This window comes from Lampetra fluviatilis, chromosome 39 (genome assembly GCF_964198595.1).
Source record: "Lampetra fluviatilis chromosome 39, kcLamFluv1.1, whole genome shotgun sequence".
Classification (NCBI taxonomy): Eukaryota; Metazoa; Chordata; class Hyperoartia; order Petromyzontiformes; family Petromyzontidae; genus Lampetra; species Lampetra fluviatilis.
Genome location: NC_136313.1, coordinates 5,992,028 through 6,019,995, shown reverse-complemented (window position 1 = coordinate 6,019,995; position 27,968 = coordinate 5,992,028). Strand labels below are relative to the sequence as shown.

General features: G+C 50.4%; 1 protein-coding gene across 1 annotated transcript; it reads left to right on the top strand.

The window, feature by feature from the left end:
* Positions 1 to 1,893: 1,893 nt before the first annotated feature.
* Positions 1,894 to 27,968, top strand: LOC144946035 (stimulated by retinoic acid gene 6 protein-like). The gene is made up of 18 exons (XM_078874774.1): positions 1,894 to 1,963; positions 6,006 to 6,063; positions 7,645 to 7,742; positions 8,968 to 9,107; positions 10,517 to 10,637; positions 12,178 to 12,223; positions 14,609 to 14,731; positions 15,087 to 15,157; positions 16,768 to 16,894; positions 18,107 to 18,260; positions 19,181 to 19,256; positions 19,899 to 19,974; positions 20,570 to 20,618; positions 22,072 to 22,189; positions 24,213 to 24,332; positions 25,214 to 25,377; positions 26,236 to 26,358; positions 27,056 to 27,968. Exons 1-18 carry the CDS (start codon positions 1,941 to 1,943, stop codon positions 27,625 to 27,627), a joined length of 2,259 nt encoding a protein of 752 aa, XP_078730900.1. The 5' UTR covers positions 1,894 to 1,940; the 3' UTR covers positions 27,628 to 27,968.

The window sequence follows — 27,968 nt, the reverse complement described above, 5'->3', positions numbered from 1 at the left end:
CGGGGTGGCGACGATAACAGGATCACGTGAGGCTGGGGGCCTGGGGGCGAGTAGCAAAGCGGGGGATGACATAATTAATTGGGGCTGATTGGTTCGGGGATAAAGGCAGTGAGCGTATGGAGATACGGGAGCGATTGTTAGGGTTGGAGTCGCAATTGGACTTAGCGTTGGAGTTGGTGCCTGGACAAGGATGTATAGTATAAGGTAGCAGTGGATAAGAGTGTATAGTATAAGGTAGCAGTGGACAAAGAGAATACAGTATACGGTAACAGTGGATATAGAGAGTACGGACAGAGTAGCAAGGACGGAGCAAGTACAGCGTAGCGAAGAAGCGGAGTAACGGACCTTGGTGGTGAGAGAGATGGAGAGTTGTGCATTGAAGAGCATGGAGGGACATTGAGTGATGCTGTCGGAGATGTGGACTATATGCGGAATAAAAGGAACGAGAAAGACAAAGAAGTTGTTGCGTCAGTAAGAGTCCTACACATGTACTACTATGTTCCACACACGTTGGTGTACACTGGCCATTTAATTCAATGCTTTATTATATGGGGTGCTCTTGCCAACAGCATCTGGCAATCCAGCAGCAGTTGTTTAACAAAGTCTTGACTGCTGATGAGACCCAGACGGTTGAAACTAATCCACAATCTTCTTAATTAAACCAGTGCTGCTTGATGATGTTGGTCTGGAAAGCCAATTGGCTGATGGATTAAAAACCTCTTATTAATACTGGATATAACTTATTTTTAAATCCTTTATATTAAGTTTACTTGCTTGCGCGCTTACGACCGTGCAAATATTTCGGTCGTTTTTTAACCCACTTCCCGTGATCCAATCGAGCTGACATTTTGCACACAGACTCGTTGTGCGTGACAATTTATTTTCGTGAAATTTTTTTTCCTAAATTTAACACTTTTTAGGAAAAAATAAATTATATTTAATTACCAATTGCTTAATGGTGGCAGGCAATCATCTCACCCATAGGTGGCAGCCATCTCAAGCCAGAGGACGAGAGGACTCTAGCCGCCACGCATATAAAGGATTTATAGTGAAAAACTTTGTTTTTACGGGTTAATTTTTTACCCGTGGCATATCACAAGAAGGGGAGTAGGAGCGTGGGAAAGAGAGAGCGAATTTAGGTACAGTGAAGAGCCGTAATAAAGGTCTGCTTGTCATTGCTTGAATACTGCATTGGCATGATATAAAGTTTTGACAACATATGCGATAAGTAGAATGTGCATGTGTGTTGGGAAGTTGAACACACCACTAATTCGTGTGCCACTTTGGCTTTCATATGTTCTCGCCAATAGCACTTGCCCCAAGTGTAGGCTAGACGGGAGATCGTTGTCTTAGTGTGTATACATGTGGGTGTATGGGAGCGGTGGCGCAGTGGTTAGCACCCTGCGCTACGAACCCGGCGACACGAGTTCGATTGCCGTTCACGGTGAACACTGGTGACGATTATCTGAACCGGTCATGGGACTCCCCTAGGTCGACTTAGCCGCAAACGAGTACCTGTGTAAACATTGCCGCTGGGGAGACAAAGTCGGCCGGGCACGGTGCTGGCTACCTTCCCCCACATGTGCCGTGCCGGTACAGCCTTAATAGGTGCTCGCTAACAGCGCTTGCCGAACAGCACTTGCTCCAAAGGTCTGTAAAGGCTGTACGGGGGATCTTCATCTTTGGTTGAGTGTATGCAAGGACCGTATGTGTGTGCTGCATGGACTCTGACCCTTACGTCAGGACGAGATCTCGATCCAGGCATCGCAAGGCGACAAGAGTCGTACCAACCCACCCCCGCTGCGTGTTTGAGGATGAATCCGTAGGCGTAAAGCAGCCGTTTCTGTTTCTGTCCACCGCTGAGCTCAACAGGGAAGGGAACTGCATTGCACATTCGACTGGTTTGGCCAATTGGAGGAGACGGCGAGACGGAATCAACAATGGAACCGTTCGAGACGAACCAGTGAGTGGAACGCATACACACACATAATCATCATCATAATCATGCATGATCATAATCATGCATCATCATTTATCAGCAGCCATGGTCACCGCGCGTCGTGGCCACCACCCCTCGCGGTTCTGCGACGTGGAACGAACCCACCCTGCACGGCTCCAGAGCCGCATGTGGTTCTCTAGCCCTGCGTGACGTTACGCATTAAGGCTCGGATTCGCATTGCATTGAGCGACTCTTGAAATGTTGGGTTTTGTTGTTGTTGAACCGTATTCGAAAAACTCCCCCCCCCCACCAACTCCTGAAAGCGAGTCGATTTAAATTGCTCCGTCTCCTCCTCGGCGGTCCAGACGGCACCATCCCGGACGCGTTCCATTCCTTGGCTGCCGCTCCGTTATTGGCCTCGACCGCCGTCCGTCGCTATCCCTTCTTCCGCTCTCCCGCTCAGACCCACGTCTTTTATAAACACTTCGAATCGATGTCGTCGCGTAAGCTTTCGCCACCAATGTTATCCATCGCAGTATACGGATTGTGGCGCATCGCCTGATGAAGCTGGTCGTTGTAATCACTGGCGACAACGTCGCGGTCGGTACTGAAATTGGAAAGTGCTGTGGGTTTACTCCCCAACGCACCGGTGTGCTGAAGTAGTTACTATACAGGAGGACGTGGGTTCGATCCCAACTGCTGTATATTTGAAGTTTGCATGTCTTTATCTCTCCCCGTGGTCGCTTGGTTTTTTTCCCCGGGTCTTCCGGGTTTTCCCTCCACGTTTGGAATCAACATCACGAGTTCAGAGTATTTGGCTGATATAAATGTCCACACGATGATAAGCCACTTCGTTGAGCTACAGTATCATTTGTCATCGCCAGGTCGCTTCTGAAAAAGAGCCATTCAGCTCAGCGGGTCTTACGTGGTTAAATAAAAAATAGTTTAGTTTGTACATTTTGTCCACTGCAAGACAGTATTATTGATCAAGGTGGTTACAAAAGTGCCGTATTTGCGCCTGTGCACCTTTGTACCTGAACACACAGGAGCACCGTTAATTATTTTTGTGTCCTGTTTGTGTGGGGTGTGTGTGTGTGATGATCTCTGCGGTATTTTGGCAGAACAAACACCATGTGACTGCAATGTAAAAGTCAAAGATCGCCCGTACCAAGCAGTGTAATTGTGCCTGGGTGGCATTACCCAACATCAGTGTCCCAACCACACAGAGCCCAACCGGCATCGTAAAATCGGCCCCTATCTCTGTGTGGGCATCTCTTGAAGATTACAAGAGAGCGGTTTGGTCGTACTGTACACTACCTTCACAAAGTCCTCTGTCATTCCTGCATTCGGGGTTTCGAGTTTTAACCGTGTTTTGTTAAAGCAGGTGGGAGCTCAAGACAACCTTATTGGGAGGACGAATTTTTATTCGCAAAGGTCACCTGGGTCACCAAAACGACAAAAGCAATACAAATACAAACAAGTAAAACAATGAAGTCAATTTAATTCACAGATATAAACAACAACCAATTAATTGAAGGCTTTCACGACCAGTAATATTCATAGTAAAAGTTTTTGGGTTAGATCGCGTAATTATAAATGTGTCGTTAACTCACCACGCGCCATCACACTGATGTGCTGAATTAACAGCTAATTGGCACATTTTGTTCACGTGACAAACCTTTACTAAGTGGCTGTGTCAAGTGCTGGTGACTTAACATCCGTTAACATCTTAACATCATTGGATTCCTCCAGTATACATAAATATTCTGATCCTGAAAACGATGCTTTTATATTTACGCAATCTAACCCCCAAAAAAATGTCATACGAACAAACAATTAGTTCGCTCACTTTTTAAGTAAACCCGTCCACAAACCCAGTGTGCAATTTTTCACCCCTTTGAGTCATTCCCTCTTTTCCAGAGCAAGCATTCCTGTGCGGCGCAAACGACAGGATTACAGAATTCCATGATGAGACGACTTATTTATTGCGGGCTTCTGAAGGAATTTTACTTAGAATAACGTTTCAGGTGTCCATGTTCATGCTGGCAGTACATTCAGCAAAGCACGGGAAATACAACAGTAAAGTTACGTAGAAAGAAAATAAATTAAATAATAAAATACGTTTCGATTGCAACACAAGCAGTCGTCATCAATCGAGTTGCAATCGAAACGTCGTATTCTATTATTTAATTTATTTTCGTTCTACCTGACTTTACTGAAAGAACCAAAGAGTAATTCCTGCAGTCACGAAAGCTTCAAATCAAGATTGTGATAATCGACACACTCAAGTGTGATATTGTTTAATCGTGTCAAATATGATATTGCAGCAACCCTGAATGCCAAGTTCCACTCCCTCTGTCCGAATCGACGCAGAAGGGGGCACTATTAACAACTCAACACATTTTTCAAGTCACTGCCCTCATAGGAAACAAATATGGAAGTTATGTCGGGGGAGTTTGTGAGTGTGCTATTTTAAAAATAGCTTTTGGGGAAACATTGGTATTGAAATCAGCAGCAGCAGCAGCATCAATGCCACAAATGCCATCATCATCAACATCAGTTGCAGCAATACTAGCAGTAATACCACCGTCATCACCTTCAGTTACGAGAAAAGCATTATCATCAACATTGCCACCATCATCAGCAGAAGCAGTGATCACTGAATTATCTGAATCAATATACTCATCAGCATTATCGTCATCAACACATTTCGGGAAATGGCGCTACTTTATAGCAGTACTGGTTAGAGTGCCTATCTGCGATAATTATTTTGTGCTGAAATATTTACGTGTTGAACTATCCTTTCCATTGCTCTACGGAAAGCGTCTAACCTGTGTACCTGTGCTCTACTGCGACTGACCACTGTTGTGCCACCCTATTAAAATTATAAATTCCAAAATTATGATTCTCAGTCTACCCGTGGATAAAGCCCCCCCCCCCCCATGTCAGTCGTGTTGAGTTGTTTTGACCATATTTCACCACCACCACCCTGGCCAGTGCAGGTTGGTGGAGGGGAGGGGGGGGATAGCAAGATCGGTTCAGAGTGTCTATGTTGTGTGTCTCTCTCTGTGTGTCTCTGTGTTGTGTGTCTCTCTCTCTCTGTGTTTATGTTGTGTCTCTCTCTGTGTGTCTCTGTGTTGTCTCTCACTGCTTGTGTGTCTGTCTGTGTGTCTCCGTGTCTGTGTTTTGTCTCTCTCTCAAATTTAGTTGTACCTGATGATGACTGCTTGTTTTGCAATCGAAACGTCGTATTCCATTATATTATTTATTTTCCTTCTACGTTACTTTACCGAAAGAACCAAAGAGAGACACAATTTTTTTTTTCCCAGCTGCCCTAAGTCCCTCACATTTATCTTGAATTTATGTTAACGGCATTGACACTATTGGGAAAGCTACATTTTAAAAGTAATCTGATTACGGATCGCGGAATTACTCCAGCAGACACCATCAGCACGCTAATCGTAGGAGCCCCCTTTAAAACCCTCGCGGCCAAAAGAGTTCTGCATTGATCCGAAATCATGACCTCGTGTCAGGCAATGCCCCTTCTTCAAAGCATTATGGGTATATTTATTATCTGTGAAAATAATCTTGTCCCAAAATCTTAGGTACAAATTTGTCCTTTTCGTTTTACTCTGGCAAACTTGTAACTTCGGTACTCTTTGGGACCAGGTTTGTGCCATTCCATAAATCCTAAATCCACCAATAGATCGAGGCCCCCCATGCCATGTCACGTGGCATGGGGTGATATCACTATTGTTAGCATGTTGACATTTGAAATTGGTACATAATGCAAGTGATCTTAACATATCTACAGTATGGGACCCTTTTTTGGCAGCATCAAGATGATGATAATTAACGATGATAATGCACACTTGGTGCCATGCGATAGATGTCTATTTGGTGTTTGAACACCTTAACAACCTGTATTCTTGCCGGAAAGGGTAAAGCCTATTATTTTTTTCATGACGTTAAAATTACACGAAAAGAAGAATAATACGAAATGTTTAAATCTGAAACTCATCCTCGTTGGCTTTATTTATTTCTCTTTTATGTTTCCATTCAACAGGACCTGCAAGTCCAGCATAAACATGGCCTGGTTCATGCATTTCTCCCTCATCCCTGCGGTAAGCGTTTCCCCCGGCGGTGAGCTTGATCGACTCGGTACAGTCGATTGAAATCTGTCCCTGCGCCACGAGGTGGACGGGTGGCTTCCGAGGTTTCGTTGGTGATTCCAACCACCAGCTTCGTCAGGCGATGTGAAATGTTGGCATCCCAGCTCCACCGCACCCCCTCCCCCTTTAATGACGGGGCATGGAGTCCATTAAGCAATGCAGCTTTTAAACCCCCACACACACACAGACAAAAAGCAAACGGCTCTGCTCTTCTCTTGTAAATATTTACTAAGGTCGTGTCTCCTGGGCTGTAGTGAAAAGGCAAAAAATAAAAAAACCTCGCCATCCATCATTATTTATTAAGGCTGCCTACAAAACGTGCCAATGTTCTGAATTTCGCGTGGCATTTGAGAAGCAACAGACCGGCTTCATAATCGTTCGCCTGGATATTGAGGCAGGTGTCGCTTGAAGTCAGATACTCGGAATGTTGTGGCGGGACGTGGATGAGCAAGGCAGAAGCTCTGGGGAGAGACACGCGGCATGCGGTGCGTGTCATGGCAGGATAAGGCCCGATCAGAGGTCACGGGGGTCAATGTGGTAAGAGACAGACATGGGAGCGGTCTCCTCGAGTCTGCCGACCAAGGAGGAGAGCAAAGAGGAGGTGGTGAGACACGGTCAGGGCCGGTCACGGAGATTGCTGCGTCTCCTTTGCAGCAGCCGCAGGATCTGGTGGAGGGTAGAACGTGTTGGCGAGACGTGGTGGTGGTGGCGGTGGCATCAACGGCGGTAGCCACGCCGACGTCCTCGACCTTTTGATCGAGGAGTTTGAAAGCTGTTCGACGCAAGGCAGTCTGTCTGTCCGCACGTCTCTCCCTGTGTCTCCCCACGTCTCACCGCGTCTCTCTGCCTGCGTCTGCTCGCGTGTCCCGGGCTCCGTGTCTCCGCACACCTTTCCCGTCCGTACGTCAAAGTGTCTCCCCCAGTTCTTCCCCGCGAGTCTCCCCCCCCCCCCCGCCATGCTCCCCCCCATGCCTCCCCCCGTGTCTCCCCCACCCCTCCCGTGTCTCTCCGTGCCCCCCCCGTGCCTGCCCCTTTGCCCCCCCCTCCGTGTATCCCCCTCCCCTCCCGTGTATCCCCCCCTCCTGTGTCTCTCCCCGTGTCTCACCTCCTCCCCCGTGTCTCCCCCTGTGCCCCCGTGTTTCCCCCTTTGCCCCCCCCCATGTATTCCCCCCTCCCGTGCCCCCCCCCCCGTGTCTCTCCCCGTGTCTCACCTCCCCCCCGTGTCTCCCCCTGTGCCCCCCCCCGTGTCTCTCCCCGTGTCTCACCTCCCCCCCGTGTCTCCCCCCTCCCTCCCGTGTCTCTCCTCGTGTTTCACCTCCCCCCCCCCGTGTCTCCCCGTGCCCCCCCGTTCCCCCCCCATGTCTCCCCCTTTGCACCCCCCCCCCCCCCCGTGTATCCCCCCCCTCCCGTGCCCCCCCCCCCGTGTCTCTCCCCGTGTCTCACCTCCCCCCCCGTGTCTCACCTCCCCCCCCGTGTCTCCCCCTGTGCCCCCCCCCGTGTCCCCCCCCCCCCCCCCGCGTGTCTCCCCGGCAGGTCGTCGTCATCATCCTGCTGTCGTTCCTGCAGCGCCGCGTCCGCGGACACCAACTGGACGAGCGCTTCCCCCTCAACCGCCGCTTCGGCATCGTGGTGTAAGCGTGCAATGACAAAGGTCCCCCGCGTAGCCTCTCAACAGACGCGTTGGGGCAAGTGCAGTCGTGACGAGCACCTGTGAAGGCTGGTGTCGGCGCACCGCGCGAGGTTCTCATTTAAGGGGCCGTCCATAAATGACGTCACGCACCTCAGGGGGGGGGGGGGTTCAGACATTTGTGACGATGTGTGACGAGGGTGTGGGGGGGGGGTTTGAGAAATGTGACGTCACGTAAAAATGCGCAAATTTAAATAAATGTAGACAGCACGTTATACTTAATTAAATATACTTTTTAATAAATGTTTTCTCCTACAACATCAGATTGCAAGCGGCACATTAAATACGCACTACAATGACAATAGTTTAAAGCGATTTGAAGCGTGTTTTATTTGGGGGGGGGGCAGAGCTTTGTGACGTCAAATTTGAGGGGGGGTCTGACTTTTTGTGACGCCGTGTGACGAGGCGGGGGGGGGGTCAAAATCGCGTGACGTCATTTATGGACGGCTCCTAAAGCTGAGTGGACCTTGCGGAGGCCCATAACCGGTTCATGTCTATATACTCGCCACTGTTATCGATCATGAGCGGGAATCGAACTCGGGACGTCGGAGTTCGTAGCGCGCCGCTCTCAATAGCCGCCTGGGCACACACAAAGATCCCCCGTATAGCCTTCACAGACTGCTGGGGCAAGTGCTGTTAGCCAGTACCTATGAAGGCCGGCACGGCACACGACGGGGTGGGTGGCCAACACCAGTGGCGATGTTTACGCACCGCACCAGGTACTCATTTGAGGCTGAGTCGACCTAGGGGAGGCCCAGGGACCGGTTCAGATACTCGCTATCACCGGTGTTGGCCGTGAGCAGGAATCGAGCCCAGGTCGCCAGGTTTCGTAGCGCAGCGCGCTAACCGCTTCACCACCGCTCCCGTAATTGTTGCACTACTGCCCGCATACACAAACAAACACACACGCAAACAAAAACACACATACACACGCACACACAAACACACACGCGCACACAAACACACGCACACAAACACACACGCACACAAACGCACACACAAACGCGCACACACACACACACAAACGCACACAAAAACACACGCATGCACACAAACACAAATACACGCACACACACAAGCACAAACACACGCGCACATAAACACGCACACACACGCACAAACACACACAAACACACGTACGCACACGCTGAGCGGGCGCTGTGTTTCAGGCCCGTGTACCTGGTGGGCAACCAGAGCAACCGCTGGTCGTACGGCATCGCGTTCGGAGCGACCACCAGCACGGTGGTGTCGCTCTTCACCAACGAGTTCTCCAACTACTTCGACTTCGTCGCTCCGTCGTGGGCAAAAGGTGGGGACCAGGACGACGCCGGACGACCACTGCCATTATTGTGACACCACTCTTACCCTCCCTTCTTCGTTGTCGTCGTCATCATCTCAGTCGTCGTCATCATCTCAGTCGTGGTTGTCTTCATCGTCTCAGTCGTCATTGCCGTCTCAGTCGTTGTCGTCATCATCTCAGTCGTTGACATCGTCTCAGTCGTTGTCGTCATCATCGTTGTCATCAACGCAAACTTCGCTGTCAGCTGTATTGTCATTATTCTTGGCTCTTTCGGTAAAGTCATGTAGAAGGGAAACAATAAAGTAATACAAATATAAAACAATAAAATGAGAATTTTATAATATAAAATCATAAAATGCGAATTTATTGTTTTATACTTTTATTATTTTATTGGTAAAATTTCTCATTATTTTATTATTTCCCTTCTACGTGACTTTACCGAAAGAACCAAGAATATGAATCCCTGCAGTCACGAAAGCTTTAAATCAAAATGTATTGTCATTGTCACCACAGCAAGCGTCATCATCGTCATCGTGATTAAATCACAACAAGAACAACAGCTGTCTCTTGATTTGAAGCTTTCGTGACTGCAGGAATCCATACTCGTTGGTTCTTTCGGTAAAGTCACGTAGGTAGAAAATAAAATAAATCATAAAATAAATCACGACGTTTCGGGCGCAACACAACAACAACAGCTCTCGTTCGCCACTAACTCGCGGTGAAGCCAACACGGTGCGTGTGGCCAGGCTAAGGGCACCTTGAGGCCACCGTGCATCGTCGAAGGTCCCCCACTGGCAGATGCCATGTGGGTTGACTGAGATGACTGGCAGATGCACCCACCACCTGTGCACGCCACTGTGCCAACTTGACAAGTTTTAACCTGCCCGGCGCTCCGCTCGTGGTTGTGAGCGGTCACTCCTCTGCTCTGCGTTGTCGTTGGAAGTGCGACTGCCTCCAATTACCCAGAAGCGTCCTTCACGAACCTCCTCCACAGAGGCCGATTTTGACACCGCTGGTACCATACAAATTAAAAAATTGAACATCATGATGACCACAACCTCCAACAGCATCGTAATCACATTCATGATGATTGAGGTGATGTGGTTCTGATGATGAGGATGATGCTGACATTGCTAATGTAGCTGCTGCTGCTATTTTTAATTGACGGGGTTAACCAAATTGCCGACCCAAGCAAATGTACCGAAAAAAATAAATATAATTATGATCATCATCATCATCATCGTCGTCAGCCACGTGGGCCGATCTCATCGCTCCATCTTCATGGTGGTTCACCCACTTGGAAGCACTTCTCTCCTTTAGCTGCCATCATGATGACATCAACGACGTTGACAACGATAATCATCATCATCGTTGTTGTTGATACTAACATTATACTAATCGCTGCCTCTGCCCGACAGCTCTGGTTTATCTGCTGGCCGCCCTGGAAGTCGGCGTGGATGTTTACCCGTTCTTCGCCTGCCTTGGGACCGAGTACAAAATCCTGGGTTCAGTCCTGGGCTTCCTATACTCGGTGTCATGGTGAGCTTGCAACCTCCATGCAATCTATAATACTGGTAGGAACCTCCTGGTTACACCAGCCCACAAGGGATTATTGTGTCCGTCCGTCGTGCATCCAAGGGCTGGGTGGGGAGGGGCTGGTCACTCCGTGGTGCCCTTATCAACGTTTAACCTACTCACGCCGGCTTGTGCCCGCCCTCACAGTCGGGCATATTTGCAGAATACACCACGCCGCCGTTGACCCTGGCCATTGACCGAGCAACCCAACGTTCTTACCAGCTCCCTCCGCAGGAATGTGTTTGTGTACGCGTGTGTGTGGCTGGGAGCGGTGGTGTAGCGGTTAGCGCGCTGCACTACGAACCTGAAGATGCGAGTTCAATTCTCGCTCACGGCCAACACCAGTGACGATTATATCTGAACCGGTACCTGGGCCTCCCCTAGGTCGATTCATCCTTAAATGAGTACCTGGTGCGGTGTGTAAACGTCGCCACTGGGGAGACAAAGGCGGCCGGGCGTGGTGCTGGCTACCCAGCCAATCGTGTGCCGTTCCGGCCTTCATAGGTGCTCGCTAACAGCACTTTCCCAAACAGCCTGTTAAGGCTACACGGGGGATCTTTGTCTTTGTGGCCAGGATTTGTGATGTATACGTGTGTGTGACTGAGATTGGTGATGTGTGTTTGGGTGGCCGGGACTGGTGTGGGGCCGTCCATAAATGACGTCACGCACCTAGGGGGGGGAGGGGGGTCAGACATTTGTGACGATGTGTGACGAAGGGGGTAGGGCGGGTTTGAGAAATGTGACGTCACATCAAAATGCGCAACTTTAAATAAATATTAATTAAATGGAATTGTTATAACAACACTCATTTTGATTAATTTTCATTATTAACTATTTGATTATTTAAATTGACTAAGGTCACCTTTTATTTATTCCATGAAGGAGCATTTTGCTTCTCCATGGGAGAATGGAGAAGCATACATTTTGTAGGTGCTCGCTTAACAGCACTTTCCCCAACAGCCCCGTGTAGGCTATACGGGGCATCTTTGTCTCACTCTAATTGTATGCTTCCCTGACCTTTGACACTTCGGCTGGTGCAAGTGCTGCAGTGACATCACCGCCTCGTTGACAATTGCACTCACACAAAGACAAAGATCCCCCTGCAGCCTTCAGTAGACCGTTGGGTCAAGTGCTGTCAGCGAGCACCGATGAAGGCCGGAACGGGTGCTGGGTGGCCAGCACCACGCCCGGCCGCCTTTGTCTCCCCAGTGCTGATGGTTGTACACCGCAGCAGGTACTCATTTGAGGCTTGGTTGACCTTGGGGAAGGCCCTGGACTGGTTCAGATAATTAATCATCGCTGGTGTTGGTGGCCGCCGGGTTTGTAGTGCGCAACAAACCACCGCTCCCCACATACGTTACACACACACATACGCAGACACAGGTAAACACACACACATATGCAATCAACTATGTTCGATTAAAATATTTACTTTATAAAAAATCTATCAAATTTGTTCGACTAAAATATTGAACTTGACGTTTTGTTTGTTCGTTTTCGGCAGGCTAACTGTGAATTTGATTGACGTTTGTCAATGCTCATTTGATCCGGTAAGTTCGTTTCCATTACTCGACACTGTATTCGTTTTCATTCGCACACTCGACAGCGACTCTGAGTTTCCGGCAGGGGTCCTCCTGCATCCTCTGCAGAGGTCGCAACCGGGTACCCGATACCCGTACCCTACCCGATGCCCGTACCCTACCCGATACCCGGCTACCCGGGTACGGGTACCCATTTGCGACCCTGGTGCGGCCGGGTACGGGTAAGGAATCAAAACCCGTTTGCGACCTCTGATCCTCTGGCAGGACTTTGGGGCCTATTTCTGCGCCCGTCTTTCAGACGCGCGGCTTCTGCGGCCGTCTGGAACGCTCTTCCTTCCGATATTAGGAAGCCACTGGAGTTATGCGCTCTTAAATGTTGATTTAAAACGCATTTCATGAGAACTGCTTTTTGTGTTGGGATCCTCGGATGAAATGCGCAAATGTAAATTATTATAATATATCGACAACCCATCTCTCGCTCCCGTGTTGCCAGTCAATGCACCTCACTGGCCACCTACGTTGAACTAACTCTGAACTCTTTCTGTAAATGATAAGAAGCTCGTCCGGCAGGAGACTGCGTGCTTAGCTGACAACCAGTGAGCGGAATAATGCGAACCACTGTGTGATACCTAGACGGCAAACAGCACTTATGACGAGTGGCTGGCTCACAGGGCGTGAGCGATGCACAGGGCCTGGTTTTAAATCCACAAACTCGACGTTCTGCAGTCAACATTCTGGCCGAAGAGCAGTGGTGGGGAACGTTCGGCCCGTGGGCCGTATAAGGCCCCCGAAATCATTTGATCTGGCCCTGCCAAGGCAACTGCCGGCGGGACTCGAAATTCAATAAATCTAGGAGCAAACCTGGAAAAGCAGTTGCGAGTAGCAACATCATCAATACCGGCTAACATTACACGCCTCGCCAAAAAGAAGCAGTTCCAGCCATCACATTAGGGGTGAGTTAATGAAATGTTTCACCAAATATAACGGGCACATTTTTAAGTTGATAATTTTGTATGGCCCGCGAATGATGTTATAAATATCCAAATGGCCATTGGCAGTAAAAAGGTTCCCCACCCCTGCCGTATAGGCTCAGAGGGCTGGACGCTATAGTATCAGTCGTTCAAATGCTTCTGTCCAGAAATCAGCCGTCGTGAATTATCACTCCCCGAAGTCCGCATCGTAATTAGTGGTGGGGAGCCGTTAAACTCCCCGCCTCCTGCTGGCCTTACCGGGATACTGCAGTGTGGCGAGTGGATCCGTGTCCATCTGTGCGGAGCTCATCGAGTGCTGCGCCCTCCTTGGTTAACACGCGCGGGTTTCCTCCGGGCATTGTGCTCCGGTGCCCTCCCACATTTGTAAAGACTCGTCAATGGAGTTGGCCGAAACATGCCGATCGAGACGTTTCAGGCAATGGCCCTTCTGCATGTGACGACGAAGAAGGAGAAGGCATTGCGTATTATTTATTTTGGTTGGCAGTCGTGCTAATGCATCACTGCCAACGCAGCAGCAGCAGAGTCGCCAAATCATCCCAGTGTAGGATCGCAGAGCTTGGGCAACTGCTGGCGCCGGCTCTGGCTGTCTCCTCGCTCGTCCGTTGACGTTTCCCTGCGTCCCACCCCCCGCGCGAAAAGCTGAGCGCGTTGACACAATTCTCCGAAGCGCTTTAAAAGAGGGTGCAACTCGTCAGAATATGAAATTGCGAAGACGACATCTTTCTATCCCCCCCCCCCTGCGTTTCATAACCGGTTTAGTGCACGTTCACGGTGTGCACGTGCGTCACAACGTGATGCAGCGGGCCCCGCGCGCATTGCCTAAGTCGAAAAATAAAATGACGACGATGGTGACTGGGCGAAGAACCCGGGGCCGGCACAGGATTCGCTGTTGGTGGGACAATGTCGCTTGGCTGGTCTGGGAACGCCTGGGAATTCCCCAGGAAGAGCTAGAGTTTGTGTATAGTAGTGTATAGAGTAGTGTATAGTGTAGTAGTGTATAGTGTAGTGTTTAGTAGTATATTATGTATAGTAGTGTATAGTGTAGTAGAGTATAGTGCAGTGTATAGTAGTGTAGTGTATAGTGTATAGTAGTGTATAGTGTAGTAGTGTATAGTGTGTTTAGTAGTATATCGTGTATAGTAGTGTATAGTGTAGTAGGGTATAGTGCAGTGTATAGTAGTGTAGTGTATAGTAGTGTAGAGTAATATATAGTGTAGTAGTGTATAGTGTAGTAGTGCTGGAGTCCATCGCCAGGGAAAGGGAGGTCTGGACTGTCCTACTCAACACGCTGCCGCCGCGACCCTCACCAGGACAAGCGGAGTGAGAAACGAACGAACGGACGGACGATGATGACGACGACGATCCTGTGAACACGTGCGTGCGTGTGTGTGTGTCGACGCAGGACCACGTGTTTGTGGTTCTGACCAAGACGCCGTCGCTCGTGTGCCAGCTATTCCTCTCGCTCAAGTTCATCCACATGTTCTTCCGAGCGCTGATGATCGCCCTCGGGCGATCCAAGCCGGAGGTGAGGTTACGTGACGAGTGCTCCCCACGCCTTGCCCTCTGTGTTGTTGTCTTCGGCGTGTGTTTCCTCGCGAGTGGTTCGAGTTGTGGGTGTAGTCGCGAGCGGTGAGAGGCCGACGTGGGGTAAAAGGATATTTTTGTTGTGTTTGTCCTGGTGATGCTCGCGTATGTAGAATTGTTACTTTTAAGAATCCGAGAACTAGTGCTGTGACATCTAATACTTTTTATGTGTTTACGGTGAGCACGTCATATGACCCCACGTGCTGGCCAGCTGACCACATCCGCCAGTTGCTGTTTGCTTGTAACAAAGTGATTTTGATTCGTGTGTCTGTGTGTGTGCTTTAATTTATTTTCAGGAAACAGAATTGATTCTAAAATCACACCATGCAGCCTACATCAAAACCCTCTTATTGAAACCCGATCCGGAGTAAGTGCAGCACCGACCAATATTCATATATTGATATATTCTGCAACGGTCCACTGTCTGCTGGTTATCGGATGTATTCTAGATTTGAAGTTTTCGTGACTGCAAGGATCCATACTCTTTGGTTCTTTCGGTAAAGTCACGTAGATGAAAACAAAAATCACGATGTTTCGATTGCAACACAAGCAATCATCATCAGGTGTGACAACCACAGCAAGAAAATTAATGTTTTATTCATATTTTTTCACCTACGTGACTTTACCGAAAGAACCAAAGAGTATCGGACGTATGTTGAACTTCTTTCGAAACATACACAGCCAACCGTGATAATCGGAGGTGCGGGGGAAGCTGAACAAACTAAACACGAAAAGCAGTTCTTAAGAAATGAGTTTTCAATCTAGATGGTTTAGAAGTGCATATCTCCAGTGCTTTCCTAATATCGGATGGAAGAACATTCCAGACGGCCGCATAAGGGCATCTGAAAGCATGCAATGCGGTGACCGTCTTTGTTTGACGGCTGAGCCGAAAGCCGCTGCTGCTAGGATGACCGGAGTTCGCGTGATGGTTTTCTGCTCCTTCACGATAGACAACTCATGATCTTAACGTCTGTGAAAAATCCCCCTCGTTTTTGGACTCGTCCGCCCCACCACTCCCTGCCTCTGTCCACCCAGAAGTGTCCACCACAGTCTACGACTGGGGTGAAGTGGGGGTGCTTCCAACTTCTGACCCCCGTGCCCCTACTGGACATCTCTTTAAAACAAATGCTGTATAGCTCATCGGATTCCTCCAGTATTATTAAAGATTCTAATTCTTCCAAGATGATGTGGCCCAGCAAGGAAGTATAGGCCCAGCACCCTCTGCCCAAGGGCTTTCTTGAGCGCCTTCTAGTGGAGGACATTCAGCCAGCAGGGACGTGAGCAAGCAATTGCAGGGCTGCACCTTTACATCATCGCCTTTAAGCAAGTCGATCGACCAATCTGAACTTTATTTATTTAAAGTCGCCAATTCTTAATACGTAAATTATCATTCGCAGATAACAAAAAATATATTTAAAATCGTAATTTTGGACGTGCGTTGCGCAGCGTTTGCTCAGTCGGTCGCTCTCGTAGAGAGAGACAGACCGACTCTGGTAGGCGCGAGGGAGAGCCACAGACAACGAGCAGGGAAGGCAGCAGCCAGGCGGTGAGGAGCCGGCGTCAACGATTGCCCAAGCTCTGCGGTCCTCTGCATATGAGGGCGTCATCGACCAATTAATGAGTGGGACTTAAACGTGGGAGGAAGCCGGAGCACACGCCTGAGGCTAACCCACACATGTTAAGGGGAACCACTCTACCCCCCATACAGAGCGAACAGCTGGAGTCCACGTTCTCGCTGCGCCGCCTTCTCCTGGCGAGCCAGGGTACGGGGGCTTCTCCTCGTCGATGCCCACGGGGGAAGGGAGTTCGGCAACGACTGCGCGATTCGCCAACCCCCTTGGCCTCCAGAGTGCTCGATTGCATGCGACGCGCGTAGCCACCGCGGGGGCCATGCGATCGAAATGAAAATCGGGGTTGACTCTAAAAAACCCAAAGGTTAACCACGACGTGTATTTGCACGCGTTTTTCGATGCACAGGGAGGAGGAAGAGGCTGTGAAACAAAAGTCGTGCTTTCGACGCAAGTGCTACGACTGGGACCCCCATTTTAAGTTTCCAGCCCGAATGATCGCGACGGCCGTGTTGGGAGTCATCTGCCTCTACTCCGTGAGTCTCCGACACCAGACTTGTGGCGACGCATGCGAAAACAAACAAATATGCTCCGATAATAATGTGTGCATTGTCTTTGAAACTGATTGGCCCTACACCAGAGACGGCCTTCTTAATGGCCTTGTCTCACCAGTGTCAGACCAGAGAGGGCCAAAGGCGAACAGTACAAAGGCAATGCACGTATCAAATTATTAATCGCTCGGGTTGAGCAGTTATATATATAATGCGAGCGTAAGCGGGGTTCGCTGCTGGCCTCTGGGCCAATCATATGGCCCGGGGTATTGGGGGGCGGAGCCAGTATGGGGGTGTATGTGAAGGTCCGCCGCTCACCTCGGGTCCAATCGGAAGCGAAGTGAGTGGGGGCGGAACCTAGGGGCATAGCCAGCAGGGCGCTATGGGGGGGCCAGATCTGGAAGGTTCGGAAGCGCGTGGTGAGAGGGAGGAGACAGGGTCACGTGGTGAAGGGGATATATGTGGGAGCCTGGAAGGGCTCCGGGTCAGTTGGTAGAGTGAAGAAGCTGGACGACGTTGGGTGGCCGGAGGGAGTCCGCGCCATCAGTCACGTGGCTGAAGGAGCTTCAGCACACCGTCGGCCAGCGGTGTGCGGAGCGGGGGAGCGTGAAGGACTGACGAGAGAGCGCGTGCAGGGCGCGCGTGAGGAGCAGCTGGTCCGGTGTCGGGACCAGCAGGGTGCGGGTGTTAACCTGAATAAAGAGTGACGGAGACCAAGCAGTGCGTGGCGAAGTCCTTTATTACAAATATATGGGACCTTTTTGCCAGTATCAAAATGATGGAAAACATTTCAATTTAAAGCTTTCGTGACTGCAGGGATTCATCTTATTGGTTCTTTCGGTAAAGTCACGTAGAAGGGATGTAATAAAATAATAAAAATAAAACATTAAAATAATTCTCACTTGACGGACCTGTTCTCCACCTGAGGACGGCTGCTTGCGTTGTGGTCGAAACGTCGTGAGAATTATTTTATTATGTTTTATTTTTATTATTTTATTACTTCCCTTCTACGTGACTTTACTGAAAGAACCAAGAAGATGGAAAACATGTTTTGCCACGCGTGGTTCATGCAGACTTGATGCCTTTGCAATGGGTGTTGCTTACTCGACGCGTGAAGATCTTAACGCCTTCCACGTTTTATTGCCGGAAGGGAGATGACGCCCATGAATAATTTGTTTTCTTCATTCATCCTCCCAGGTCGTGTTGATTGACATCCAGCTGGCGATACTGGTGTCCCGAGAGGTGGTGGAGTTGGAGGTGTCGCTGGACGAGCTAGTGAATGCGGACGACCTTCCCTCCGGCACCAACAGCACCATCATCCAGTTCGTCGAGTTCATGGGCGTCGCGCAAAGTGAGATGCTCCCCTTTCTCGAGTTCCCGCGAGAAGGAGGGGTTTTGGCTCGCCGACAAAACCGTTTGCGTCCCATTCGTTTCTGTGGCTCTTCGCCCGTCTCTTCCACGAACGCACGGTTGGCTACTCGCGGCGCGATAGAAGTTCAACGCACGCCTCGAGGGAGCTCTAGACGGTGTTTGGCCTACTCTTCCCTCGCTGGCCGGAAGCCTCGGAAGGAGGAGTGGAGTGATGTGCCCACACTTTGCCCCACCACGCGCGGGGAGGGTGGCGGGTGGTGTGGATTTAACGTGCACATATACCCTGGCACAAGCGCCGTCGTGACGTCACCGCCACTTAGTGGCGAATGGCGGTTGTTGTTGTTTATTGTTGGTGGTGGATATTTAAGAAACTCGCCCCATTGTTTGAACTGCCGCACCTGGATATAGATTTGGGCGCCACGGTGGCGAGGTGTTTACTACCTCGCCTGCTATGCAGGAGATCGTGGGTTCGATCCCGACCCTGACGCCTGCTGCTGTATATGTGAAGTTTGCGTGTCTCTCTCTCACTCTCCCCTTGGTCGTGTGGATTTTTCTCCGGGTTCCTCCGGTTTTTCCCTCCACATTTAGAAACAACGTCACGCGTTTAAGAGTATTTGGCCGCGATAGATTTTCCACGCGAAAAGCCACTTCGTTGAGCTATCGTTTGTGTTGGCCAGATCGCCTCTGAAAAATAATATCTCAGTGGGCCTTACCTGGTGAAATAAAATATATATTTTTGTATAGTTTATCTGAAGAGAGGGATGACGTGGGAAGAGGCTACGAAGTCAAACGGAACGATAAAACCACTTGTCAATAATACGCCAATTATTGTGTTGCCCAGGGACCATAGCTCATGGCCGAACTCGGAGGGGGAGGTCATGAGGCTTTCTGTCGTTTCAGTTGCGTGGAGCATCTCCACTTACACGGCGGCAGCAACCTCTGTCGCGTACATTTTCCACATTCTGGTGTGCTACAGGTGAGTGAGCGAATCGTGCGTCCGCCTGTGTGCGTGTCCGTCCGTCCGTGCGCTTTTGCGTTACGTCTGCGTATCTGTGTCTCTCTTTGCTTGCGTTTCGTGGATGTCTGTGGGTGTCTTCGTGTGTGCGTCTGCAGGTAGGTTAGCGTGGAGAGCGGTAGTGTAGCGGTTAGCGCGCCGCGGCAACCCAAGTTCGAGTCCTACTCGCGGCCACCAACACCCAGTGACAATTATCTGAACCGGTCTTGGGCCTCCCCTAGGTCGACTCAGCCTCAAATGGGTACCTAGTGCGGTGTCAACATCGCCACTAGGGAGACAAAGGCGGTTGGGCGTGGCGCTGGCCACCCACACCCTTGTGTGCCGTTGCGGCCTTCATAGGTGCTCGCTAACAACACTTGCCCCAACAGGTCCCTTCTGAAAAAGAGCCATATAGCTCAGTGGGCCTTACCTGGTAAAATAAAAAAAAATAGTTCAGTAGCAGTAGTTTACTTTATATGTGTCTGTGATTACTACCCATCGGACTTGATTTCTATTCAATCTGGCATTTGAAACGCATTGCCTGGACGTCTGCGAGTTTGTGTGTGTGTGATCCCGCGGGTTGACCGCGTGAATGGATTGGCGCGTGTGCGTGGACCGCCGTAGGAAACACATCAAACGGCTGTGGAGGGGCGACCGAAGTTTCCTTCCACGGAAGCAACCGAAGGCCGGCCCTATGATGGTGAGTACCGCCAGCGCGCCACGCACTTGCACATGTCGCCGCTGTGGGGAGATGTTAAATACCTCGTTTGGTATACAGGAGGTCGCACTCATTGCACACAAAGTGCTTGCCACATATGAACCACGGCACCTTGCTGACCTCGTCATCTTCACAGCAGCAGTGGCTTTTGGCTGGCCATCGAACAAAGACGGTCGCCGCATCGCGAGCTCACAGATGCGCCTTCTGCGGCCGTCTGGAACGCTCTTCCTTCCGATATTAGGAAGCCACAGGAGCTATGCACTTCCAAATAATCATGATTGACGAACTAATTTCTTTGTCTTTGTACATCTGCATAGTCTAACTTTCTATTCGACTATGCCGGTGATCTTTGTGTATGTGTATGTATGTTGGCCAATGGTCCAAATATAGCACTGCAGAGCTTGGGCAATTGCCCGGTGCCTCTTCTGGTCACCTTCCCGCTGTTTCTGCAGTTTCCCACACCTCTGAATCATTTGATCTCTCTTTGAGAGTGAACGCAAACACTTGCGTGTTAACAGATATAACACTATTATGATTATTTACGTATTTATTTATATGTGTGCGTGTGTTTGTGTAGGCTGCAGGCGTTAGGTATACAGGCTGGCAGATTGCATACCTGCTGTGGGGTACGTAAGCACCGTGTCCATTTTGACGGAGCTCCGCATGTGACATTTGTGAATGTTGCTCTGACTGCCCTGTGCTGCCCACTCTGTGGCCCCCACATCCTATAACACCTGGGCACAGCGGGTAATTTGGTCGTATGCATGGATGTGTATGCGTGTATATCATGCGTGGATATGTATATGCAGTAGGTAGACCCAGCCTCAAATGAGTACCTGATGCGGTATGTAAACATCACCACTGGGGAGACAAAGGCGGTTGGGCGCGGTGCTTGTCACCACCCCCCTCGTGTATTGTACCGGGCCTCATAAGTGCTCGCTAACAGCCTGACAGCACTTGCCCCAACATCTGTTAATGCTATACGGGGGATTATTGTCTGTTTGTGATCACAGCTGAGCTTAATCATTTAACCCACAACACGTGGTTGTGTAATATATACTCTTATTTTTTTTTTTACGTGGAGAGACAGATAGTCCTATATGATGGAGGGAGACATCGTCCACTTTTCTATTTTGCTCCTTGCTGAGCTGCATTGGCTTCCGGTTGCTGAACGAATACATTTTCAGGTCGCACTCCTGACACACAAAGTGCTTGCCAGAAATGAACCGCAATACCTCGCTGATCTCATTATTTGGTTCTTTCGGTTAAGTCACGTCTAAAGATAAAATAATTAATTAAATTAAATAATAGAATACGACGTTTCGATTGTAACACAAGCAATCATCATCAGGTATCATGAAATAGCGACATAAAATCTAACCAGAAAACTATAGACAGACATATTAGCAGACAGATATCACCAAGATACATTTCATGATACCTGATGATGATTGCTTGTGTTACAATCGAAACGTCGTATTCTATTATTTAATTTAATTTATTATTTTATCTTTAGACGTGACTTAACCGAAAGAACCAAATAATAATTCCTGCAGTCACGAAAGTTCTAAAATTAAGATTCTCGCTGATCTCGTCAAGGAGCACAAACCATCACGTGACACTCCGCTCATCCTCGCAAGCAGCGGCTTTTGGCTGGCCATCGAACAAAGACGGTCGCCTCATCGCGCGCTTTCAGATGCGCTTCTGCGGCCGTCTGGAACGCTCTTCCTTCTGATATTATGAAGCCGCTGGAGTTATGCACTTTTAAATCATCCAGATTGAAAACTCATTTCTTTATAACTGCATTCGTGTTTATTTTTTTGTCCTTCCCCTGCACCTCCGATTAGCCCGGCTGGCTACGTATGGTGCAAAATAACTTCAACATACATACACGCACACATTCTCTACAACACCGCGATTGATTGTAATTATTTAGCGTTACACGACACATTGGGCCCATTCTCCGACCTCCTACCAGCGAGACAATTGCCTCTTCACACGGCCCTAAAAAAGCGCACCTAGGCTGGCACGGGGCGCCGCGGCGACGTCACCGATTCTGCGCTGTGCATGTCGTTGCAGGGTATCTGGTTCTTCACGCGGTGCAGTTCCTGCTGATGCTGTTGATTGCTTACGGCATCGTGCTGCCCATAATGAGCGGCAGAGGCCTGGCGTTGCTGCAGGGATTAGGGATATCCTTGTACGCGACGGCACATGCGTACACGCATACGTACACGCATGCATGCAGACATACGTACACGCATGCATGCAGACATACGTACACGCATGCATGCAGACATACGTACACGCATGCATGCAGACATACGTACACGCATGCATGCAGACATACGTACACGCATGCATGCAGACATACGTACACGCATGCATGCAGACATACGTACACGCATGCATGCAGACATACGTACACGCATGCATGCAGACATACGTACACGCATGCATGCAGACATACGTACACGCATGCATGCAGACATACGTACACGCATGCATGCAGACATACGTACACGCATGCATGCAGACATACGTACACGCATGCATGCAGACATACGTACACGCATGCATGCAGACATACGTACACGCATGCATGCAGACATACGTACACGCATGCATACAGACATACGTACACGCATGCATACAGACATACGTACACGCATACATACAGACATACGTACACATGCATACAGACATACGTACACGCATGCATGCAGACATACGTACACGTATGCATACAGACATACGTACACGCATGAATACAGACATACGTACACGCATGCATGCATACAAACAGACATACGTACACGCATGCATGCAGACATACGTACACGCGTGCATACAGACATACGTACACGTATGCATACAGACATACGTACACGCATGCATGCAGACATACGTACACGCATACATACAGACATACGTACACACATGCATACAGACATACGTACACGCATGCATACAGACATACGTACACGTATGCATACAGACATACGTACACGCATGCATACAGACATACGTACACGCATACATACAGACATACGTACACACATGCATACAGACATACGTACACGCATGCATGCAGACATACGTACACGTATGCATACAGACATACGTACACGCATGAATACAGACATACGTACACGCATGCATGCATACAAACAGACATACGTACACGCATGCATACAGACATACGTACACGCATGCATACAGACATACGTACACGCATGCATACAGACATACGTACACGTATGCATACAGACATACGTACACGCGTGCATACAGACATACGTACACGTATGCATACAGACATACGTACACGCATGCATACAGACATACGTACAGACGTGCTTGCACACATTCTTACGCACACACATGCGAGTGTCACCACAGCAAGAAGGGCCTGGGTTCGATTCCCGACTCGGGCGCCTTTCTGCGTCGGGTTTGCATCTTCTCTCCCGCTGTTCCGCGTGGGTTTCCTTTTGGTGCATCAGTCTCCTCCCATAGCGAGCAAAAAAAAAACATGCAATGTAACGTGAAATGGGGCAAAAACACCCCAATGCTGAAAAATTACCTGCGTATGACTCGATTGGGATCACACTCGGCAGCATTCTCACCCTCTCCTGCCAAAAGTTGGCACGGCGCTCCTGGAACGGAGTCTGTGGGCTCGGTGAGACTCTCCCGGGTAGACAAACGCAACCTTTTTTTTTCTTCTTGGTTCTTTCGGTAAAGTCACGTAGAAGGGAAATAATAAAATAATAAAAATAAAACATAATAAAATACAATTCTCACGATGTTTCGGCCACAACGCAAGCAGCCGTCCTCAGGTGAAGAACAGGTCTGTCGGAAAAACGAAAGCGTCTCAATGACACTGTCTGAATGACACTGTCTTTCCGACAGACCTGTTCTTCACCTGATGACGGCTGCTTGCGTTGTGGCCGAAACGTCGTGAGAATTGTATTTTATTATGTTTTATTTGTATTATTTTATTATTTCCCTTCTACGTGACTTTACCGAAAGAACCAAGAAGATGAATCCCTGCAGTCACGAAAGCTTTAAATCGAAATTTAAACGCAACATTACCGATGGAAAGACAAAGAAATGTGCACGCAACCCGAAAATCTCGTTTGGAGAGAGCTGTCGAGCACAACTGGCAAAAACCTACTCGCTCGGCGATAAACCTACCTTCCTCTTCCCTCCGTCCGCTCTTTCAGCCTGAGCATTTTCCTCGTCATCGGAGTCATCGTGGTTCAAGTGATCATCTCGGACATGTGCTTCCTGCAGCCCAAGATCAACGCAGAGGACTCCTCTCGCCCCCTGGCCCTCAACAACATGTGCGTCTTCGCTGTCGCTCACTTAACGGACTACCCGGTACCCCTGGCCACAGGAATGTGGAATTGCCACCACTGTGCCCTGGCGGCCCACCAACGGGAGACGAGCGGTTAATGTCGTTCGGCATCCGTGGCGATGAGCGTCGACGCAGCCGCTTTAAAATCGATCCTTTCGCTCCAGATGCACGCGCTGAATCGTCGGTGAAAGGGTTCGCTATGATTAATGCAAAATTGTGAGCAAATGACAGGATATGTTCAGATATGATCACATCACCCATATCTCTGAAGTTAACCGCGGTGGCGAGATGTTAACTACCTCGCCCTTGTATACAGGAGGTCGTGGGTTCGATCACTACCCTGACACCTGAATATTTGAAGTTTCCATGTTCTCCCCGTGGTCGTGTGGATTTTTCTCCGTGTCCTCTGGGTTTTCCTTCCACATTTTGGAATCAGCATCACGTGTTTAAGAGTATTTTGCTGCTATAAATTTCCGAATATTTTTCGGGTCGCTGGTAGAATGGCGTAGGCACGTGACTAGTATCCAGAACCATACACTAGAGGAATACACGATGTGGTGTGCCGGGTCAGAGCGAGAGTGTAGTGATTAGCGCGGGCTTTATGAATCCGGTGACCCGACTTTGATTCCCGATCACGGACAACACCGGTGACGATTATCTAAACCAGTCCTAGGCCTCCGCTAGGCCGACTCGGCCTCAAATGAGTAACTAGTATGAAGTGTATTCATCGGCACTGGGGAAACAAAAACGGTTGGGCATCGTGCTGGCCTTTGTAGGCGCTCGCTAACAGCACTTGCCCCAACAGTCTGTTAAGGCTACACGGGGGGATATTTATCTTTGTGCGCGTGTGTGTGTACGCGTTTGCAGTCGCGCCTTTCTCAACTTCAGCTACTTCTTCTTCTTCTACGACGTCATGCTGGGCATGGGCGCCTGCATCGTGCGCCTGCTCTTCGGCGCCACCATCGGCGCCTGCCTCGTCGCCCGCATCGACCGCACGATCATGCCGCGCGGCTACGAGGTCGTCGACATGGGTGCGTCGTCGCGCGTCGGTTTACACCCCCCCCCCGCCCGACGCCGCGTGCCTGCGCGTTCAAAGAAGAAGGGGACAGGGCACAGGCGGAGGAGGGTCGAGGAGGGAACCCGTGCCGGGACCGACAGCTTGGGACGGACCGGCGGCGAGGCTCCAGGACGATCGACGCGCTCCAAGTCGTTCGGTGGCACCGGTGCATGAGCGCAAATCGACACGCTCGGCATGTCGGCAACGGCGCGTGCCGTTCACGGGGAGTGAACGAACACGCACGTCGACGTGTTGCGCGATATCCCTTCTGCGCGGCGGCCCAATCAGAGAGGCTGGAGAGATCTTGACTTACGTGGATACATATATAGCGCCGCATTCCAAAGGTGCTTTACAAAAATTGCTAAAAGTTGCGGAGTGAATAATGCAGTAGGGAGACTGCACCGTATATATCACGGGGGCCATGACGATAATTAAAATGTCATGAGTTCACTTTCTCGGGTAACTCCGGTTTAATCACAGGCAGCTGAAATCGGGATTTCAAACCAAGGATTGCAAATGTTGTGGATATTCTCTCCAACACACCGGTGTTGCTGTACTCGTAACGAATTGGCACGTTCTGTTTACGTGACAAACCTTATTCATTGGCTGTGTCGGGGGGTGGCGACTTTAACGACACATTTATATTTACGCGATCTAACCCCCCCAAAAAAACCTCCTGTATTATGGATTATATTGGTCGCGAAAGCTTCCTACGTGCTAACCAAACCCATGGCTCTCAGCGGTTCCGGCTCAGCACCGACCCCCCCCTCCACCCGGAGCCACCCCGGCTCCCTCTGAACTGTCCCGTCTGTGTGTCGCCCTGTGCGAGCAGGCTACTCCACGTGGATCGGCATGCTGCACATGGACCTGTACCACTCGCACCCCGTGCTGCTGGCATTCTGCACGTTGCTCTTGGACGGCTGCCACTGCTCAACTGGAACGCTGCCCAAAGGAGGTAAACGCCGTCCGTCCCAGCTCAAGGGGCCTTTCACGAAGTTTGCGGTTGGGTAATCGTGCGCAGATTTCACTCAAGCTATGCATGTTGTGTTGAACTTCGTTCGCACCGTACATAGCCAACCGTGCTAATCGTAGGTGCGGGGGAAGGACAACAATCTAAAACTATTATAAAACTAAAAACTATTTTTATTTTACCAGGTAAGCTATATAGCTCTTTTTCTGGAGCTGTGTGTGTGTGTATTCACCATAGCAAGATGCATTGTATGTTGTTACAATACTGTACCAAGACAAATATCCCCCATATAGCCTTAACAGGCTGTTGGGGCAAGTGCTGTTAGCGAGCACCTATGAAGGCCGGCACAGCACACGAGAGGGAGGGTGGCCAGCACCACGCCTGGCTGCCTTTGTCCCCCCAGTGGTGATGTTTACACACCGCACCGGGTACTCATTTGAAGCCGATTCGACTTAAGCGACGCCCTGGACTGGTTCTTATATTCCAATGTTGGCCGTGACCAGGAATCAAACTCGGGCCGTTGGGTTCGCAGCGCAGCACGGTAACCGCTACACCTCCGCTCCCCCACCACTGTAGACACACGAGTACACACACACACGTACACCAATTACAAGACAAGAACGCACGCGCGCAGGCGCTCCAATCACACGCGTCAACCCACATTCACCCGCACGCGCCCCAGGCACGTTCGACAGCAGCAGCAGCAGCGGCAACGGCAGCGTCAGCGGCACCAGCGCCGCATCCAAGCGGGCCCGCACGTCGCGCGCTCGCATCCGCTGGCTGCTGCTGCGCACGCTGCTCAACAACCCTCACCTCATCGAGCAACGCAAGCGCCGCTCCGACGACTCGGCTCTCCCTCTTCTTCCTCCTCCTCCTCCGAGCGACGACGCTGCCGCCGCCGCCGCGCCGCCGACCCCCGGCAGCCCCCGACGGGAGACGCTGGAGCGGGCGACGGTGGCCAACGTGCGCTCCAAGGAGCTGGCGCGCCGCGCCGAGGAGAGCCGCCGCGAGGAACTGCGCCGCGCCGCCCGCAGACCGACGCCCATCGCGGGCACGGCCGACGACGAGCTGGCCCTGCCGTCGCCGCCGCCACGGCCGCGGCCGCCGGCGGCGCCTCGCGACGCGGAGGCGGCCCGGTCTCCGCCGCGGCAAGCGGGGAGCGTGGCGGCCGCGGCGGCCGCGGCGGAAAAAGGGAAAGATCCCAAATGGGAGTCGACGCTGCTGGATTTGAACGAGTACGAATTTGACGCGTGAGGAAGACGCGCGAAGGGGTGCGGACTCGTGTAACACGTGGGGGGGGTGGGGGGGGCACCGGCCGCCTGGGTGCACCGGCGACGGAACGCGCCTCGCACTACCGCCCACCATGACGACCATTACAACGTCTCTGCGTCTTGCTGGACGTGCCTCGTTATAAGGGACGGGGGGGGGGGGGTTCCCACGTTCGGGAGGTGAAACGTTGGCACGACCGACATTTTTGAAAGGGGCAGCGAGTAATCAATCTTGCAAAAAATTAGTCGATTTGTCGTCTTTTTATTGTCCGACGAATCCACCGAATCAACTCGGCGTCCCAGCGCTAGATGGTTTGCGTGATAGTA

Bases quoted from the DNA above. Each gene is read 5' to 3' on its own strand.
- LOC144946035 (XM_078874774.1), top strand. From the start codon at position 1,941: ATGGAACCGTTCGAGACGAACCA. The intron at 16,895-18,106 runs GTGAGTCTCCGA...TCATCCTCCCAG, and splicing joins GAGTCATCTGCCTCTACTCC to GTCGTGTTGATTGACATCCA. The intron at 25,378-26,235 runs GTGCGTCGTCGC...CTGTGCGAGCAG, and splicing joins CTACGAGGTCGTCGACATGG to GCTACTCCACGTGGATCGGC.